Source organism: Carassius carassius, chromosome 40, assembly GCF_963082965.1.
Source record: "Carassius carassius chromosome 40, fCarCar2.1, whole genome shotgun sequence".
NCBI classification, from domain to species: domain Eukaryota; kingdom Metazoa; phylum Chordata; class Actinopteri; order Cypriniformes; family Cyprinidae; genus Carassius; species Carassius carassius.
In genome coordinates this window covers 27,148,568-27,169,515 of record NC_081794.1, presented here as the reverse complement: position 1 = coordinate 27,169,515, position 20,948 = coordinate 27,148,568, and the positions used below count along the sequence as shown (strand labels likewise).

At 37.7% G+C, this 20,948-nt stretch overlaps 2 protein-coding genes across 3 annotated transcripts in view; one reads left to right on the top strand and one right to left on the bottom strand.

The window, feature by feature from the left end:
* Window positions 1-19,473, bottom strand: part of LOC132122484 (inhibitory synaptic factor 2A) — a 42,272-nt gene extending 22,799 nt beyond the window's left edge. The window contains exons 1-2 of the mRNA XM_059532818.1: window positions 19,063-19,473; window positions 6,643-7,864 (exon numbers count right to left, since the gene is read on the bottom strand). Of these exons, the coding sequence (XP_059388801.1) occupies window positions 6,643-7,859 (1,217 nt within the window). The 5' untranslated portion in view covers window positions 7,860-7,864; window positions 19,063-19,473. The remainder of the gene's footprint in view (window positions 1-6,642; window positions 7,865-19,062) is intronic.
* dock1 (dedicator of cytokinesis 1) overlaps window positions 1-20,948 on the top strand; it is a 251,029-nt gene that overhangs the window by 128,125 nt on the left and 101,956 nt on the right. The gene's annotated exons all lie outside the window — the stretch shown is intronic.

Sequence of the window (20,948 nt, the reverse complement as noted above, 5' to 3'; positions counted from 1 at the left end):
GTGACTTTGTGCGACCCACCTTGTTCCATTCCGTGACCCACGAGTGGGTCGCGACCCACAGTTTGAAAACCCCTGCTATAGACTGAGCTGACTATTTCTTACATCTATGAATGCTAAGGTAAATCTCCTTTTTTCAACAAGGTTTTCTCTGCCGGTGGTGATGTGTGGGGTCCGAAAATTCGAGAAGCTTTACTTTCACTGTTGGCTGACATTAGTAATTACTGCCTGTCGTCGCAACGATTGCTTTGCTGGCAGGAAGAAGGTGACCTGTCGACCCGTCTGACGGTCCAGCGATGGAGGGCCAATGTCAGACTGATGGGAACTCGACGGAGTGATCAGTAACTCTGATGAGGCATGTTCATATCTGTCTGTCGATCCGTATCTCCAGCTCGACTCTGTCCGTCTCTCATTGCTGGAGTATTACAGGATGAATACAAGTTAAGCTGTATTGACAGCATCTCTGGCATCTTGTCGATTAGTACAGAAAATAATTTAAATTCGTAATGTCAATGTGTGCGTTTATGTTAAGTTATAGGTAATTTTGGTAGTTAAACCACTCTTTTGTTTATGGATGTTTAACCCAAAATATATATACATATATTTTTAAAAGTAATTTTTTTTTTCACTTTTTTTTACATTTCACTTTAATAATGATCAATATTCATTGATTATTATTAAAGTCAGTAAACTGATGTTTACCACTTTATTGATTTCTTTAAAGATTTTTTTTTTTTTGAAGCTTATTTTTTGATAATCCATTGTAATAATTTCAAAATGGAAGAATTTCAATTAATTCTTGAAATTGATAAGTGTTTAAATGTTGAAAATATGATTTAAATATATAAATTGGGAAATTTAATTTAAAATGAACTATTTGTGATGAAATTAGCTTGATGAAATAATATAGAAAGATTTTTTCCTGCAACTATCGAGTCTTGAAAGTTTGTTTTTATAATTTAGTTTGAACTTGCAGGTGTTTGTCTCACCTTTTTACTTGTGTTTTTTGTTATTTTAATGTGCTTGCATACATAATTTGACTTTCATTATTATTTAGCACAATACTAGTCTAATCTAGCTGGTTGTACATCTTCAGGTTAAGGATCAAATCCTGATATATTATTGTCAAAATGCAAAAAAAAAAAAAAATGAACCAAAAGTGCTTCTCTGTGACTCAGTGAGACTGAAACTGCAGTCCAGAGCTGATTTTTAGCAGTCACTGCCAGAGAGCAGACCACTCGACCATTACCTGCACCGGCCTCCTTCACAGATCAAACTGTGGGGCTCATCGTGTTAAAGAGTGGGACACCGATGGCCATTTTGGCTCTAATGAGAGCATGTGAAGTGCTGTTTGCTGATGCGTGGGGTTTATCTGAGGCTAGTTTCCATGCCAAATGGGAACAGTGATGTATAGCGCTGTTGCTGGGAGCCTGAGGCTGGACAGGAGGGCAGGAGGAAGGCAGAATATTGTTTGTCACCAGGCTCTGGCTGCCAGCAGTGATCAGGCCGAACCCTCCGGAGCAGCTGGCAAAGCGCAGGAGGTAATGTGTTGGAATGTAAAAAGGAAAGTCAATTATATTGTATTCCAAGAGAGAGAGAGAAAGAAGACCTTTGGGACGCAAGTTGAATTCTCCCACAAAGGACCCTCTGTTATTGGGCAGCATATTATTTGTGCAGATTGCATCGATTATTATTTAAAAGAGAAACAGTTACTGTCAGAAGTATTTATTTTCAAAGCTTTGGGTGACATATATATATATATATATAGTATCTTACTAATTTTCAGTATGGATGAATTATGGTAATTATTAATTTAAAATAAAATATTTTTGTCATTTTTTAGCAAGGGCTGGTTATGAGGGTATATAGAAATGTCAAGCAGCAGAGATATTATTGCAAAACAGGAGATATGTATTTTTTTTAAGCCGTGTGTGTGTGTGTGTGTGTGTGTGTGTATAGATAGATAGATAGATAGATAGATAGATAGATAGATAGATAGATAGATAGATAGATAGATAGATTAGAAATATATACAATACTGTGCAAATGTCTTAGGCTACTAGTATTTTCACCAACAAAAAAATGGTTTTAAGTCAATTATTTCTATCTTTTGCTGTAGTATGTCAGTAGTAAATATAAATTTACATTTCCAAACATTATTTTAGACATTAATTGTAATAATCCAGTGAGATGTGTGTTTGCACAAGGAGTCTGACAGCAGCCAGTGCTCCAGACAGAGATCTGGGGCCCGTTCTTCGTACGTCGCTTATTACATCCAAGATCAAATGACACATCCAAGATGATATCATCGTGCTAATCATGATCCGGCTAATTGGGTTCTTCGAACACACCTGTTGTGTATGATTAGTATCGCTGGATTGAGTTATCTGAGATAATTGCGCGTTCATGTGTTGGCTTAAAAGGGGATATGTATCGATACTCGAAACCATGATCAGCAGTGCAGCGATTGGCTGGTGGCAAGACGGCAATGTAATGACGTCATATAATTTAAAACGACACCCGACGAAAAACTTGACAAATTTCTGGACTTTTATAAGGAAACAGCCAAGCAAACAAAACTACATAAATGTTATAATAGATACATGAAACAGATAATAGATACATGTTTTTTTTATTAGAATGTTTTTCATGATTCCCAATTATTTAGATTCGCAATTTATAATAGTTGTGCAGTCTTTAAATTTTTATTTCAGTGTAGAAATTATCTATTCATTTCATTGTATATTTGGACAGATTTGTTACGTGACAGCATTAATGAAAGTTTCTTAAGGGTCAATATCATGTTATCTGCATCTCCTGCGCTCCATAAAGCCACTCTTATAATAGCAGTCATCACTCAAAATAATGCACGACTCTATTATCTGTATAGCATGTGTGTAAGACTCTAATACAATTATTAAGTAATACTTTTATGACAAATAAATATTTCAGTGAGTAAAACTGGCTGTCTATAATAGGTTGTTATGGACTACACAGCATTTTTATATTATTTTTAAATAATTTTTAAATGATTCTTATTTTAAATTATTGTCCCTGGATCAGTACGATACTCTTGTAATAAAGTAGCGGTGCTACCAGACATATTTAGAGTATCAGTTCTGGTTGAAAAGAAGCGATCTAATCCTGTTTACATGAAATAAGCTGCTCCCGAGCAGGTTTAAGCTTACGGACCTGTTGCTATGACAGCAGCTCCGGGATGAGCTTCGAAGAACCAAACGATCCAAGATCACGCCAAATCGTCAACATTCAAATCCAGCTAACTGAGTTAGCGACGTACGAAGAACGGGCCCCTGATCTGATCTGATCATCATCATCAGTCTGTCTGGAATAACATGAAGAAACACAACAAACTGAGACAGACTCAATCCAGAAGAACTGTGCCAATGTCTCCAAGACACTTCAAGAAACCTGCAAAGCTAAAGTACAGTGCAAAGTTTTAGGCACTTGTGTAAAATGCTGTAAAGTTAGGATGCTGTCAAAAATAATGCCATATAGATTTTATTAATTAACTTCTATTAACTTAACTAAATTAAATGAACATTTGGTCTGACCACACTATACGTTAAAAAAAGCTTTTGTCCTAGGTTTACTTGAACATTGATTTTCAGGAAGCTTTGCAGGTAGGTTTCTTGAAGTGTCTTGGAGACATTGGCACAGTTCTTCTGGATTGAATCGGTCTCTGTTTGTTGTGTTTCTTCATGTTATTCCAGACAGACTGATGATGATGATGATCAGATCTCTGTCTGGAGCACTGGCTGCTGTCAGACTCCTCGTGCAAACACAAATCTCACTGGATTATTACAATTAATGGCAAAAATAATGTTCGGAAATGTAAACTAATATTTACCACTGACATACGACAGCAAAAGATAGAAATAATTGACTTAAAACCATTTTTGGTTGGTGAAAATACTAGCGGCCTAAGTCATTTGCACAGGACTATATAAGTGAATATATATATATATATATATGTGTGTGTGTGTGTGTGAATGAGTGCTTTTTACTGTGATTCATAGTTTAGCTACACAACTGCTATAATTCCCTTTGATCCTGTATCATGTTTTTAGTCAAACGCCTCTTTGCATACTTCTTTGTCTGCAGCACGCTTTTGAACATGTTGAAAACTACTACATCAAGCCTGTGGTAATGTAACAGATGTAATTATGAGCACATTCACCTACATCCTCCAGTCATGTCTTTTGTCACACGAATGACATTTCTGAGTGTGTGGAATGAGACTAATGTTGCATAACCACACAAGCATTAACTATTTCTGCATTGGATGCAGGAAAATGCTCAGACCTGAGCTGGGGAATTGAAAACTTGTTGCATCGCCGGGAGAATACATAAAAATATTACTTAAAGTGCAATATCTGGAAAAACATTATCCATAAGAAACCTCTTATGTTTGCTCGGGTAATGTTAGAAAATTCTCTCTCTGAAACCAAAGTTGAGTTTCAATTGTTCTTGTCAATGCTTTTTTGTGTGTAAAGCATGCTATTAGATTTTATAGAAGTCTTAAATTAATATTGCATCGGATAATGTGTTTATTATGCAAAATATGTTGTTTTGATCAGTCAACGGCCCATTGTCCAGTGATTCTCCGAGTTTGTGCTTGAGCAGATCTCTAATCATTCTCATGATGATGTTGTCTAGTCTCCTGATCATCTACTGGATCAGTTGTTTTTGAAACCCTCTTGCTGTGTCCTTAATTGTGCTTCAAGTATATAAAATAGACATTTAGTGTTGCAGGTAATTAATGCCGTTTTTAATCACTATCCTGGCGGGGTTCTAGTGTTTGCATCTCAAAGCATCTTTAGAGAAATGCGTGTGTGAAAATGCAGGAAAATAAGTTTGTTTCCTGTGCAAACTTAAATTTTTCATTTCCCTTGACCTAACCGGTCTCAAACATTAGATTATTTCTGTTTCTCTCTAAATTGCATGCAAACTGATCTCATAAGGGGCTTAGTCAATGTAGTACAGTTTTTTTTTGTGTAAATGCTGAACTAATCAGTATGTTATGCTTAGCTTGGTGGGATAAAGCTAAATGTGGCATTGGAATATTTTAAAGCGATAGTTTAGGCTGATTTGCATGATATCCTGCTGTGGGAATGAGCTGGTTTATCATTGATTGGCTCTGACTGTAAATATTCAGCTGTTATGCATGTAAATATCCTGCTTGTGTAGCTTACTAGTTAGTGTCTAAGATATTTCCCATTCGGACTTGTTCATTTCATCTAAATATACTGCATAATACATTTTATTGTCTTTTTCTACTCTCTTAAAAAAGGTTTGTCATTGCTTAATGCCTCTGCCCCGATTTGGAGCGGATTCAATTGTTAGATTAAATAGGCACTCTCGAAAGTAGAAAGCTCTTGGCATCATTAAGTAAGTAGTATTTAGAAGGCCTCTAGCAAATTTCCCATGTTGAATGCAAGGTGATAAAAGTTGATATGAAAAAGAGCGATGCCCCAGAAGTCTTGCTAACAGACCAAAGATTCACTTATTCATTCTAATTATACCTGCTATACTGTAGCAGTCAGTTTAACAATTCTTGGAGGTTATTTAATGTTTAGAACACCATAGAGACAACCAAAGTAATCAATTTTAGGTCAAGGGCAGTTCTGTTGGCACAATTTTATTTTTATAAAAAAACGTGTTGCCCTTAAATCTTACTAACCAACCAAATATGCACGTACTAATCCTCATAAGACTTACTATAGCTATAGAACCAAACAATGGCTCTGAAACGAATGTTTTTGTTGTTGGAGTACTTTCTTGTATTTCATGCATGTATTGGAAACTACCAAAGTAATCCGTCTTTGTCAACTTATTGAACAATGTGCATTGTTGTTTACATTGTAGTTGGCGTGCATTGTGGATTTTTCAATTACTTTGTCACAGAATTTCATATTTTGAAACAATGTGCTACACTTAAAGTTACTAACCAATTAAAGCTACACTCATCTATGCAAATTAGGCCTACCTGATGTTTTGTTTCTGTGTTAAAAAACATTTATTGTGTCCAATGCATAAACGCACAGAGAAAACCAAAATAAACCAGCTTTAGGTCATCTTTACAAAAAAAATCTGTATTGTGGTTAACTTGCACATTCAACACATTGCAGGTGGCATTTATTGTGAATGTTTGGAGAAGCCTGTGTGAAAATGCAATTCTGCTTCTGCCTGCCCATACAGTCTTGCTTTCTGAACAATTTGCATTGTGGCTCAATGACGCTTTCAACACATTGGGGAAACCTATGAAGAAATGCATTTCTGCTTGGTGTAGTTCTGTTGGCACAGAATTTTATTTTTATGAAATAGAGTGCTTCCTTTGAAGTCTTGGTAACCAAACAAAGCTGTACTCATCCTTCCTAGTTAGACCTACTATAGCAGTTTGAGAACCAAACAATATGTGGGACTGACGTAATGTTTTCTATCATGGATTTGTTTCTTTGTATGCAATGCATATCGAAACAACCAAAGTAGTCCATTGTGCTTCAACACATTGCATTTGACCTGTTTTGGGAAACCTGTGGGAAATTGCAATTTTGTTTGATGCAGTTCTTTTGGCATATTATTTAATTTTACTCTTTGCATTCTGGTTAAAATACATCATCTTACCCTTCTCTATGAGCTTCTCCTTTTTCCAGCTCCTGAATGACACCCAGTAGCACTTTGATGGTTTCCTGGCTGGAGCTGATCATGTTTTCCATGGCCTGGAGCTGCGCTTTAACATCCCCATCCTGATTGACAGGCACTACCTGTTTGCACGCCTCATTCTCCGTCTGTATAGTTCCTGCTCCCGTGCTGCCCCTACATGGAGGCGCGGGCATAGGAACGGCTTTCGTGGAGACTGGAGTCACTGGCACCGCCGCCTCCATGGCCCGCAGTGGTCGAGCAGACAGCGTGCCTGTGTGGCACTGGACCTGCGTCGTGCAACTGGTCCGTGGCAGCGTCTGCGACTGCAGACCATTGAGCTGCAGAGTCTTCTTGCGTTTGCTCCGCTCGGATGGACTCTCCAGGCATTCCACCTCCGTGAGAGAGTTCCATTCAATAGGACCCATCACTTTGGAAGAGGAATCCTCTAGAATATTCCCACCGCTCTCCCCAGAGTTCAGCAACTGCAGCTTGCCTGAGCGATCAAGAGTTCCAGAGTCTCTCTGGAAGCCCTTACTGTGTTTACTTCTGACGCTACAGATCTGATAGTCCGAGTTGTCTGTTCCCACTGCGGACCCATCTGTCGCACAAGGAAGAACCAAAGCATCCGAACACGGTCCGTCTGTTCTCTCCAGACAGTCCCTGGCTTGTGGGTGTTGCTCTATAGTTGCGACACATTTGCTGGTGTGCATTAATGCTCTTGTTTTCCTCACATTTTGAGAGGTTACACACTCCCTACCTGCCTCGGTAGCTTTCGCCCTCTTTACATCAATAACAAACCCATCATCCTGATCCTTATAGCTCTCCACAACAGCGGCATGCTTGACTGTATGTCCTTTCTTCCGCTCAAATGGAAAAGTCTGGTAATGCTTCCTAAGGTCCGGTGATGTTTGCACTCCGGTGCTTTTGGTGACATTGGGGATTGATCTGCGAGCTGGGACAGTCATGTACTTGCGGTATGCCACCTTGTAGACCGGCTTTCCCCCTCGGGCCGCAGCAGCCTGTTCATTCTGTGCCTCGCAGATGTCCTTGAAGCGCACCTGAAGGGCTTTGTTGCGTTTGCGCACATGTCGGCTTGCGTCCGATGATCCTTTGACCTCCAGGGCCATGGAGGTTGCCGTTGCCTCTGAGTCAGATTCAGAGTTGGTGAGCATGCATTTACCAGCGTCCTTGCTCACCATGGTTCCTGCAAACAAAATATTATTAGTTGGGAAAATAATTTTTTTTTTGTGACCCATACTCAGAATTCGTGCTCTGCATTTAACCCATCCAAAGTGCACACACACAGCAGTGAACACACACACCGTGAACACACATCCGGAGCAGTGGACAGCCATTTATGCTGCAGTGCATGGGGAGCAGTTGGGGGTTCAGTGCCTTGCTCAAGGGCACCTCTGTCGTGGTATTGCCGGTCCGAGACACGAACCCACAACCTTAGAGCTTAGGAGTCAAACTCTCTAACCACTTCCCTCTTGCCTTTAGTAGCTGTATCTTGCATGCAGTTGTATTAGTAGTTTAGATTTCTGTGCTTAAATGATCTGACACAAATTTGAAAATAATCAGTCATGGAACCAGAAAAGGGCACAGCTGCAACATCCTTCATCCCCAGACTCTATGAACATTTCATATACCGAATTAACGTCCTTTCGTTCACTAACCTGCTCGGTTTGTTTGTGATGAAATTTATGGAGCAATCTCATGAGTGTTGTCTTAGCCCATGACTTGTTTGTCTTTGACAGTTAATTGCATCTCTTAATCTTGTGTGTTCTGGAGCGACCGTGCACATGTAGAATGATAGGAGTGAAAGCATGTCATCTGTCTACCTCCCTGGAGTTTACCATCCCTCAGCTAACTAATAGAAAGAGAGACACTGCTTGCCCTGTGATTCAGCATCATCGTCCTGCCAAAACTCCCAGCTTCCCTACGAGGCCTGTGTGTCAAACTGCCTTTTTTAGTGCCTTGATATGTGCATTCTTTTCTGGAAATATGGGAGTGTGTTGATGCTGTATATATGTACAGTATGTAGGTATGCATCTATCTATCTCTCTCTCTCTCTTTTTCTCTATGTCTCTGTCTGTCTCTATGTCCTACTACCTACTATCTATCTATCTATATTAGAAAACCTACTTTATTTTTCTAATTTACTCAGTGAGATCCAAAAACTGCCTGTTAGATTTACTCCAAACTAATTATGTCCCATGTTTAACCACTATAGAGACTTCAGTGGCAAATTCCAGAAGATCTGGCCGAGGTGAGGGTGCTCTCAGCGGAAGCTCAGATCTCCGAAAAACATCAAAGCAAATTTTCAAATCAATGGTATCTTTATTCATCAACCACATATTTGAAGTCTAAACAACTACATTCTGCCTAAAAACTCTTAAAATTACATTCTGTGGAACAAAAACAGTATTATTTGTAAAATTATATTTGATTTGGGCGTGCCATGACACTCTCTTTGAAAAGTGCTGTGAGTTGAGTGCTACAAATGGTGAAACGGTTGGAGTGCTGTTATTACTAGAATATAGCATAACTGGAAAAGACTCTCAGCCAATTAGATTTTAGAACCAGATAAAACTGGTGTGTGTTTGTGTTGTTTTCAATGAGCCAAAAAAAGCTCACGTTACTCCTGGAATAGTCTGGAATAGGTTTCTCATGCACATGTGTAGACAGCAGAATAACAATCCATACAGGAACAGCATATGTTCGCAAAATTCAATAATATGTAATCTAATGGAGTGTGGATTCCTCTGCAGCTTTAGAAGCAGGTTGATCTCAGAGTTACTTAGCTGCACTTTCTGCAGGAGTGTCATGTTGAGCGTCTCTAATGCTTTCTGCGCTATTGGATTATGTCTATTACTCTAAATCATTTGGTAAGGGCCTCGAGGAAGGTGAGATAAATTGGTAGTGACAGACCCTCGGCAACTAGCTGTCTTCCTGACCCATTCGGGATCGATATGAGCTGCAGATATCATTACAAACCTTCAATACACCAGCCAAACACGCGCTGGCCGAACAACATGCAAACGAGATCGATACGGCTGCTAGGAGTCATGCGATTGTATTAATAATTTAAATCAAATCCGCAGTTGTCTAAACATCGTAGGCATCTCTCTTCCTCCTTGTTCCCGCTCTCTTCTGAGTGTGATGTATTAATAGTGTAACCCGGTTGTCAGGGAAAGCCCATCCCAAATGCATTTCCAACTCAATTAATCAGAAAGGGTACTGCTGATGGCTCGAGTCCCCCAAAGAAGCATTAGCAGCCCTGGGATTATGTAAACAGCAAAGCATGACTTTATTTACATAAGATTCTAAAGAATTAATTCATCAAATTATATTTTCACAGTTGCCTGGTGTTTGATATTGTGGTATCTTAGCAACAGTCGAGTGGTTTTCTCTTCCTGGACTTTGTCAACCTGAGCTTTTGAAAATCAGCTTTATCTTTGAAGACCCTGAAATGAAAGGTGGAAGACGGTAAACTTAAAAAAAGTGATTTTATTTGCACACTGCTTTCATTAGTGCTGCTTGATATGGCGAGAATAACTATTGCTGTTAGTCATGCTTTGAGTTGACTGTTTGCGTTACAGATATGAGCGTACCCTCGAATCACATGGCTAGAGCGACTGAACATAAGATTTGGTTGAAAAACTGTATAGCGACCAAAGCAACTGCATAGCATCCAGGGTTGTGTGTCATTTATGAGTTTTATATTATTGGATTTTATTTTATGCACCATTTAATGTATAGAATTGAGAACGATTTTTCAAGTAAATGAATTTGAATTTGGTAGCAAACAGAAAAGCGATTTAAATTTAAATGTAAGGAAATAAATTACTGTAATAGTTAATTATGTAATATTATTATTATTATTATTATTATTATTATGCAGCATCCTTAATTGAATGGAGAATGCTTTATCAAATTCAGTTAAATTCTAATTCAGTTTAGAATTTTCAATATGAGGTAGCAAACAGGATTGCAGTTTAAATCTGAATGTACAGTAAGGAAATCATCATTTAATTCTAATTATTAAAATATCTATTGATAACAACAAGAAAAATAAAAATAACATTTTATTAATATTATTATAAATATTATACCTAATTCTGAATTTAAAACAAACATTAATTTGAAAGGTAAAATTAAACTGAACTTTTTTTTTTTTTTTTATTAATTAATTTTATTTGTACTTGAAAAGCTAAAAGATTGTCAGGGGAAACTTAAAATGTTGGCCTTTTATATTTTGAAGGTTTGGATATTTTGTGGATGGATGGTTCAGAAATGCTACCTAATTTGTATTCCGTAATATATATTATCATATTTAATTAATATCATGGTGAAAGAAAACTTCAATTCCAAGAATGCATTACCTTTAAATTAGTCTACAAATTAAATTGCAAAACAACGTGCTGGTGGGTGTGGCTAATGAAATTTAAATTCACACTAATGATTATTGCTAATTTTACCCTGATCTAGAGAACTTTGACATCTAGCAACTACGTAGTTAGCAATGCCTTCTGGAAAAGGCTCATTGTACAGTAAATCTTGCATCTATGTGTCATTTATAATACAAACAGCCACACGTGAGATATGTGAACGGTTCCGTCTCAAGTTCATATGTAATGAAGTCACAGCAGGCTGTGAATGGTAATCACTGTAGATCATCATGTGTTGTGGGAAGCGTACAGACCAGCAGACATGTATCCAAGCACGAGAGTCGCTACTGTTTGTGTGTCTTCAATTAAAGAGCCACATCTGTTCAGTCACACGTGAGTCTCTGCAGGCTTTGGTTGTAAGACGGTGAATCGTAACTCATCGACGTCACCTGAACCTTTAGTTCTGTGTTCTACAGCAAGCTCTTCATTTTTCCTGGTGACATGTTCATCTGCCTAACACTGCTGCTTTCTCATGCCAACTCTAACTAGAGGAGTTCAAACACACTCTCACGGAAGGATGAATGGACAACTTGTCCTCCTTCCTCTTCAGTTTCCCCCAAAAATCAAGTGAACTGACCTGTAAACTTTCATCTGAGACCTTAGTGTCTCTCCCCATTCCTTATTGATTTATCGTCCTACTCTTCAAGATGTACTAGTCTTTCAGATGGCTAAAAAAGTGTTTTCAGATAGATGTTCAATTTATTTTTTTATTAATAGTATTACTTAAGAAGTGTGACTGCACCACATTAGTTGTGGTAGTATTGAAATTTAAAGAATCCTTGATCTTCTTTTATCTATTTATTTAATTGTTTTTTTGACAATATTACTTTTATATTTAGAAATAAAATGGTGGTTGCACCACAATTCAAAGGGGAATATTTTAATTGAATTAATATAATCTATTTTTATTTTAATTGAACTTTTACATTTAGGTCATTTCTTTATCAAAGCAATATTAAAATGTTATTTTTATTTTGTTATTACAAATTTAGCGAAACACTGACCTTCAGATTTTTTGCAATGATTAAAATTATTATTATTATTACTTCTGCACTTAAAAGTAATGTGGTGCATCAATTCATTTTCTTTGATCGTTCGTTTGAAGATTAATATTTTCAGTGATAAACAACTTATATTTATGTCTTTTCTTCATACAATGCTGTATTGAGTTTTGACTTGTGGATTACTTTTGTGATGCTTTGTTTGTCAGAAATTTATGGAAAAGAGCTTTGTATTTTTTGAGTTTTCAGGACCTTCATGTGCTTCTCCAGTGTTGACCTGCAGCTTGTGTCTGCTTTCTAATCGAGGTGTTTAATGTGTTCTGGCTGGTTTCCTCAAGCGCAGTCAAGATGAGGGTTTTAATTTGGCCATCAAGTAATGTGCATGTAAAGAATGTGCTTTCGGGTTTGATAACAGATAAAATTAAATTGGTTAATTAAATTGGACTTGTAGCATTGTACAGGAGCCTCGGGTCACATCTCATATTCATCCTCCTACATCTGTGAGCGTTAATAAAACAGGAAATCCCTTCCCTGCTCGATTTCTTTCTTTTCTTGCTGCCAGGAGCATGTGTTGTTGAGCACAGTGTGTCCTAAAACACTGCAGGAACAAATGAAAGTGTGGCACTAGAGAGTGTGTGGGGCCGAGAGCTCACCCTAATCCAGCTTTAGCTGCTGCCTTTCTGTTATTTATTTATTTGGTTTGTCTGCTGGGTTTTCTCCTGGTGATTCCCCCTGCAGGATATTATTAGTGTGCTTTCTCAGAATGAGGCCTGTTCACATTCGACACAGAAAAAGAGTTCATATGCATGTGTAATATGACCAGGATGTAGTTAAAACAGTCTCTATTTTCAGCACTTATTATCAGATGAGGGTTTTTTATGTCAATCATTTCAACCAAACCATCAGTTTCTTCTCTTGTAACTCTTGTGATGTATCATGCTAATACCGAGATGTTTTAATAGCAGATTAATCTTTTCATTACTCAGAAGCCTTCATGTGGCATTTCTAATGCCTCATAATGTTTTTGTAAATATATTTGTGTTAATTATTTCTAAGTAGAAGTATTTGTATTCTCTACAGTCGATACGGTGCTGCATTTAATGAAAATAAGCATTCATTTAGTAAAAAAAAAGTAAATAAAGTACAAAGATGATCTTTTTGAAATCTTTTTTTAAATTGATCTGTTTTTGATTCAGTAAAAAGGATAGAACGAAAGTTCTACGTATGAAGAAAATGAAATAATTTTGTGTATTAGAATGTATTTGTGTGCACGATGGACTACAGATATGCAAAGTATAACATTGTGTTTGTGATGGTATGGAGGATATTGTGAGTGTGATCCCTGCTGCATTAAAGCCAGAGTATGGAGTCAAATCCTTTGTCCGTTAATCGTTTCTCTAATGCCATAAGATGAGGCCGTCCATCTGAACGGCTGCTATTAGAGGATTGTGCTTCTAATAATTGTGGCTCTCTGATGCTAGAACCCTTTAATGATGCGTCACTGTCAGACTAGAGTTAGTGCGCTTGCTGTCTTTCCATTAGATGCATCTCTTTAGCTGGTCTGTGAAGTGTTACGCTCAGGTGGAGAGAAGACTATTTAAACGCTGACTTTACTGCAGCGAAAGCTCAGAGATCATCACATCTGCCCTGCTGGTTAGTCCTTTAAATCCACATTCATCAAACATTACAGCCACCTCACTGAAGCTCTGAAGATGAAGCATTATGACATTTCTGACTATTGCTGTGCACATTTGCTAATGATAGCATAGATGGATGGATAGATGGATGGCTCACTTTCATTCAGTCATTGACAAACAGTAGATGGATGAAGATTTATGAGCTGAAATGTAATTAGTTGCTGTGAAGGATTCGTTTGACTGATTGATTCAATATGGTAATTGAGTTTGAGAGTCTTTTTGATTTGTTAAAAGAATCAGTTCATATGAGTCATTTGTGATTTGAATTATGTGGATGGTGCCATATGTGATAGATAGATAGATAGATAGATAGATAGATAGATAGATAGATAGATAGATAGATAGATAGATAGATAGAGATGAATGATTTATGGGAGTCATTTGTTTTTGAAATGGACTGTTCTAAATGTTCTGTATATTATTAATGTGCTAAAAACAAATATTCTCAGAATCAGTAGATTGTCTGTGATGTTTTGAGTTTGACTCTTTGATATATTCCTTCTAACTTCATTTCAAAACAGTCATTTGTTTGAGTATTTGATTAGGCTTAGTGTGGCATATGTTTTTTGATTAGCTAAAAAATGATTGGTACATGAGTCATTTGTTTGTGAATTAGAATGAGCTGATTGTGCTGTATGTGTCGATTCCAAAGACAAATGAATCTTTTTAATCTGCTCATAATAGTCATTTGTTTCTGAATTGTACTAGACCAGTTGCATCGTATGTTTCTGATTCCCTGAAAGGAAGCAGCCCTCTAGAGTCATTTGTTTGTCAGTTGGACTACACTGTTTGTTTTTGTGTGTGCAGACCATGAGGACAAATCGATAGAGAGATGTGGAAGGATTATCAGCGCTACATGGTCTTTTGTATCTCCTCACATTTGGTTCAGAACACAAGGCCACGAAAACAGTAAAGATCTATAGTAACAGATCACTATACATCCAAATGTGCTATCCGATTTATGAACTAAAGTGTAAAAATGTAAGCACTATTTGATGCACTATATGATCTAATAATATGAATAATGTGTGTTTCAAATGAAGATGTCAGTTCACTGGAAATGAATCAAAGCGTTTAGTGGAGTCAGAGCCTGATGTGCCCCGCTGACCCTGAACGGATTTCTTCTCCGGCTTTGCTAAGAGCTTTTACTCTATTTAGTATTCAGCTCTGATAGACCTGCAGTATTTTGAGGAAGTCGCTGGTGTACAGGGAACTGTATCTGACTCAATGCTGAGTAGTAAAACATCTCACCCCAGAGCTTTACACAAACACACACATGCGAAGCCAAAGCTCTTAAACATTTTTGATTAAGGTTCTTGTGGATATTTAACCGGGACTTTGCTGCTCAGGAGAGGGGTCAGATTAGCACTGACTGGTTTTTAACTCTTCTGCAGTGTATTATCTCTCTGTCTGTCAGTTAATGTCATGGAGAGGCTCTCTGTGGAGTTTCAGACAGCGGGGTGCAGCTTCCATTACCCACAACTCTCTTTATTTCCCAGAAAAGCAGACATGTGAGATCGGGGATGGAGAATGAGAGCAGAGATGCATTGTGTGATTGTCCTCCAGCTATACATCAAAACAAGACTAATTCAGCCATCAAACATTAGCACTGATGCTTAATGTGCAGAGTGGTTCATGAAGGTGTGCAGTGGTGCAGATGTAGCATCTGTAAAGTGGTTGCTGCTGGAGACCAGGTAACCAGAACACACACACACACACACACACACACACACACACACTGCACTCAATACATGTGTTTATGTGTGAGATTGTTGTTAGATGTACACAAGGTGCCCTGGGTAAATGCATTATTTTTCAGGTGTTTGTGCTCTCCATTTTTGCACTGAGAATAAAATGTGGTGGAGGGTTTACTTTGAAATTATTCTCACTCAGCAATTAATAGTAAATTTCAAAAGTAATAAGCAGTTTACCATAAACATTGTTAGATGATATTATGAATGGATGGATGGATGGATGGGCAAGGAATAAAAAGGGATGGATGGATGGATTGATGGCAGGAAAGAGAAAAATGGATGGATGGAAAGAAAGAAAAAGATGGATGAATGGATGGGTGGACTGATGGATGGAAAGAAAGAAAGATGACTGGGTGCCAGGAAAGAGAAAAATGGATGGAAGAAAGAAAAATGGGTGGATGGATGGATGTCAGAAGGAGAAAATTAATGGATGGATCGATTGCTATAGAAATAAAGATAGATAGATTGATGTCAAGGAAAAATAAGATGGATGGATGGAGGAAAGGATGGATCAATTGATGGATGCATGGCAAGAAATAAAGAAAGATGAACGACAGGCAGTTAAGAAACAGATTGATGGATGAAAAGAAAGATGGATGAGGGAAGAAAAATGGATGGAGAGAGAAAAATAAAGAAATGACAAATGAAAGAAGCAACAAAAGAAAAATGGATGGATGGAAAGAGACAGAAAAATGGATGGGATATAAGGAATGAAAGATAGTAAGGTGGAAAAAGGAAGGAAGAAAGCAAAGAAAGATTGATTAACGGATGGTGAAAGGGAGAAATAAAGATCAATGGGTAAAGAAAGAAGGAGAGTAGGATGGATGGAAGAAAACAAATGATATTAATTTCCTCATTTCGTCATGAAATGTCAGTCTCTATTCTGATTTACTGGCTTTGTGTTTTTCAGTCTTCTCTTCCCAGGTTTAGTGAGTGTTTGAGGATGAACTGGTTGGTGAATCCAGTGTGGATTAAAGTTCAGATGTACAGTATAAAATCAGCGCTGTATGTTCAGTTTTATACTCAGTTTTCTGAGATTCTGAGAACGCCACAGGAAAGAGACTCTTAGTTGATCACTTTTACATTGGTCAGATGTTTCTTCCCAAGCAGGCGACTGTTGGTCAGAACAGCTGCGTGGAGCAGGTCTCTTGGAAAGGCCGAGATGGCCATATCAAATGTTGCCGGCTCATGTCTGAATCTCTTTAGATTCCAGGAATGTTGTGACCTCTCCTCGTCTCTGCATTCGTACAGTGAGCAAACAGACTGGAGACTGCAGACATCTGGCTTCCTCGTGTTCGTGGCTCCTGTTTCTGAGTGTGAGGCAGGTGAAGAGCGAGACAGCGAGTCTTTAGGCTCCTCACGACTCAGAGTCAAGATCCGATTCCAAAAGGTTTCTTAATGCGTCTCAAGTGTTCAGCTGTGGCGTGGGGTTTGCCAACTCTGCCAAGATCTATGACCTCCAACTTTGTCTTTGTCAAGCAGCGTATATTGATGCAGAACGGCATTTACTGCTGCACGCTTTAGTGTTCGGCGTAAACTTGGACTTGTTCATGACTTCTGAACGATCATCTATTGAATGTGTGGTATGTTTTGTCCTGAATGTTGGTCATGAATGTTGGTTGGATGTTGAAAAGCTTATTTAGGCCTGTTATCTATGTACTGTTGAGTTATGTTAATCTTATGCTCATTACTGGTTGTTTGTTTATTTATTGTTTTATTCTTTTCATAGTGCAGTTCAGTAATGTAAATTAGGCATACATCAATGCAAAAAATAATTATCTGTCCGTCTGTCCTTCTCTCTGTCCAATATGGCTGTGTGATTCACCCAGCTTACTGTACAGTAGATGACTGACCATCATAATTCAGTATGCATCTTTCTCTCTGTGTGTTTCCTCTGGTATCTGATTGAGGATGTACAGTAAACATATGGGAGTATGGGAGTGTTTCAGACAGAAATTAAAGTTGTGATCCTTCAGGTAGAACCCAGATAAAGTCTCTTTTTCCTTCTCATGCTCATTCTCTCTCTCTCTCTCTCTCTCACACACACACACACACACACACACACACACTCACACTGTTTGTCTAAGCAGACTAGAGTGTGTGTTGGCGAGCGTTTTCCTGACTTGTGGCCGATGGGTTTGTGCTCTGGGCGTTGGATTGGTCTCTAGTGCTAACAAGCAGTATTTATCTCTATTATGCTCTTGTTATGGGCCTTTCATCAGGTCAGTTGAGCCATTGACACTTTTAAAGACATAGTTCAACTAAAAATCTAAATCCTGTCATTGTTTACTTACCCTCATGTTTTTGAAAACCTGTATTACTTTTTGTTTCTGAAACATAATTCAAAACGTTTATTCAGCCCCCACCCCACGCCTTTTTTTTTGCCCTTTTTTTTTTTACAATTCATGTAGTGATCACTCTAGCTCTCTGAACTCATTTGCATTGTGAAACGCGCAAGAACCCATGCAGGCTGGCGCCACTGAAGAAGTCTCAAATGCTCACCAGTGCTGCATTTACTTAATAATAAAAAAAATCTAATTAAATTAAAATTATAAGTAACAGTAAAAAATGAGCAACAAAACCGGTTCTCAGCACTGATTAGAAATGTTTCTCTAATCATCATATTAGAATGATTTCTGAAGGGTCTTGTGTAACCGAAGACTGGAGTAATGATGCTGAGAAATTAGCTTTGCATCAAAGGAATAAATTACATTTTAAAATATAGTCACATAGAAAATAGATATTTTAAATTGTAAAAATAAAAAATAAAAAAATCGAAATTTCCTGTTTTTGATGTATTTTTAATTAAATGAATGCAGCTTTAGTGAGCTTAAAAGTTAAAAAGTTAAAAGATTCCAAACTTTTGACATATAGAGGAAATAAATATTTATATAGTATAACATAATGCACAACCATTTTTTGTGATTTTTATTCCTTTTTGCAGCTTAATATCTTCTGTGCTTGTTCATTTTAATTGTGTGGAAAAGAACAGCATGGACATTCAGCTAAACACCTCCTCTTGTGTTTCACAGAAAAACGTAACGTCATACAGGTTTTAATCAATGTGAGGCAGAGAAAATGATGCCCAAATGATTGTTTTTCACTGAAATAGTCCTGATTTAACCTTAAGCTTGAAAACACAGTTTCTAAATGCTTTACAGTTCAGACCACCATAAGCTCTCTCTCTCTCTCTCTCGCTCTCTCTCTCTCTGCGTGGGTTGAAATAAAAAGATTATAATAATGCTAAACGAAGCATTGCGATGGTCGGTTGAGACCCCACAGGAACAGAGGATCTCGGCGTGTTTGTTCTGATGATGTTCTTAGATGCAGCACTCAACGTCTTTTCTCAAATCAACTTTGCAGTTCAAGTTTCTTGTGTGTTTGTATGTTTTCTAAGCATTATGATTGAGGATTCACAAGCTGAAATGACTGAAGGTGCATTTCCACAAGGTTAAACGTGATTACAAACATGAGCTCAAATGTAAAGGCAGAGACTCACCTCCAGACACAGCTCAGTGTTGATGATGATGATGATGAAGGGGAGGGAGAGATGACCAACACATGTCTTCCCTCTCAGCGTAGCTGGGGTCCGTCAGGGTCCGGAGAGAGGGTCTGCCATGCTGGAAGTTTCTCCGTGTAACACACGTATGGTCAGACGCTGCTCCTGTGATCCTTACACATCCAGGGTGAGAGATTCCACTGAGATCTGCCCCAAAACACTCATGCGTCTTTACCAGACCGGCGCTCCCCCACAACTCTCGCTCTCACGCACGCACACACACACACACACACACACATGCATGCACACACACACTCATGCGCACACTGCCAACGGGATGCAGCGGGGTCCGGCACTCAGCAATGGTATGTGTGCGCATGAGACATCCATCCTGAACCAGCCGCTCTAAGAACTGAGAGACCCGAGAGCCAGCGACACACTGAGAGAGAGAGAGAGAGAGAGAGAAGGGAGGGAGGGAGGGAGGGAGGCAAAGCAGAGAGAAAGAGAAAGAGAGGAGGGAAATTGCCAGGAAAATCCAGCTTTAGGTCATGTGATGACCTGCTGATTTACATAGATGTCAGTTCCTTCAATTCCTTTTTTAATTCCTTTTTTACATTATTTTTTATTTTTCATTATTTAAATTATAAATGTTAAAAGTTTGTTTATTATACTTATAAAATACATTATTATTACATATATTAAATGCATATGTAATTAAATATAAAAATGTTAATGCTAAGTGAAAACAAGGGTGTGTGTATATATGTATGTATGTATATATAAATTTATTTAATGATTGGTTATTTTATGTAATTTGCTACACATATTTGTGTATGTAATTTTATGGTTGTTGTTTAGTTTCATTCATTGTATTTTTTATTTGCTTGATTAAATGCTAAACAAAAGCAAAAAAAGGTGTAATTTAATACTGTCATAATAATAATAATAATAATAATAATATTTATTATTATTTATTAAAAACTGTAATTTAATTGCCAAGGCAAAATTTCTAACTTTCATTAAGTGTACTTTCATATTCATATATATATATATATATATATATATATATATACACATACATACACATACATACACACACACACACACACACACACACACACACACATACAGTACATAAATGCATGAGGTCAGACTTTAATATATATCAAAGCTTATTTATCTTGGTTTAAAACAGCAATTCATGCATTTATTTATCATTTGCCACTTTGTGATACTCTGATTGGTCAGTTTTGGCATGGCATTATGCTTATTCTGATTGGCTGTCAGACATTCTAAGATGATAATGTTTTAGCAACTGAATGACTGAAAAGTCGTTCCAAGTTTGCATTATAATTCCACATCACATCACCACATTATTTCAGATAGACTTGCAGCCCATCGCCACAAAAGAAAAGGTTTTATCAGTCTGCTGGGAAACAAAGTTGCTTCCGAGGACAAGCTGGGATTTGAGAAAGTTTATGAAATAGATTCAAAGCTAGAGTTTTGTTTGAGACATTTAAGGGAGATCTCCTTGAGAACATATGCTCACCCCCACATATTTCCAACCCTGTGTCACATTCTTCAACACAACAAAAGAGATTTTGAAGAATGTAGGGGTCAAAACAACTCTGCACCCCATTGAGACATGCATATTTTGCCTTTCACAGAAGAAAGTCTGTCATACAGATTAAAAATGACATGAGTAAATGAGTGAATTGAGTTGTGGGGAGATCTTTCACCTTTTACAGTCATAGTTTGGTTCATCTACGCAACTTTTCTTTCTTTTTTTCATTCTCTGTTTGTCTATTTTTTTTAATCTGCCCTCATAAGGGCCACTAGGAGCAAAGTGCTTTCTGCTGACGCAGCACGCATTGATTTTTCGTTGT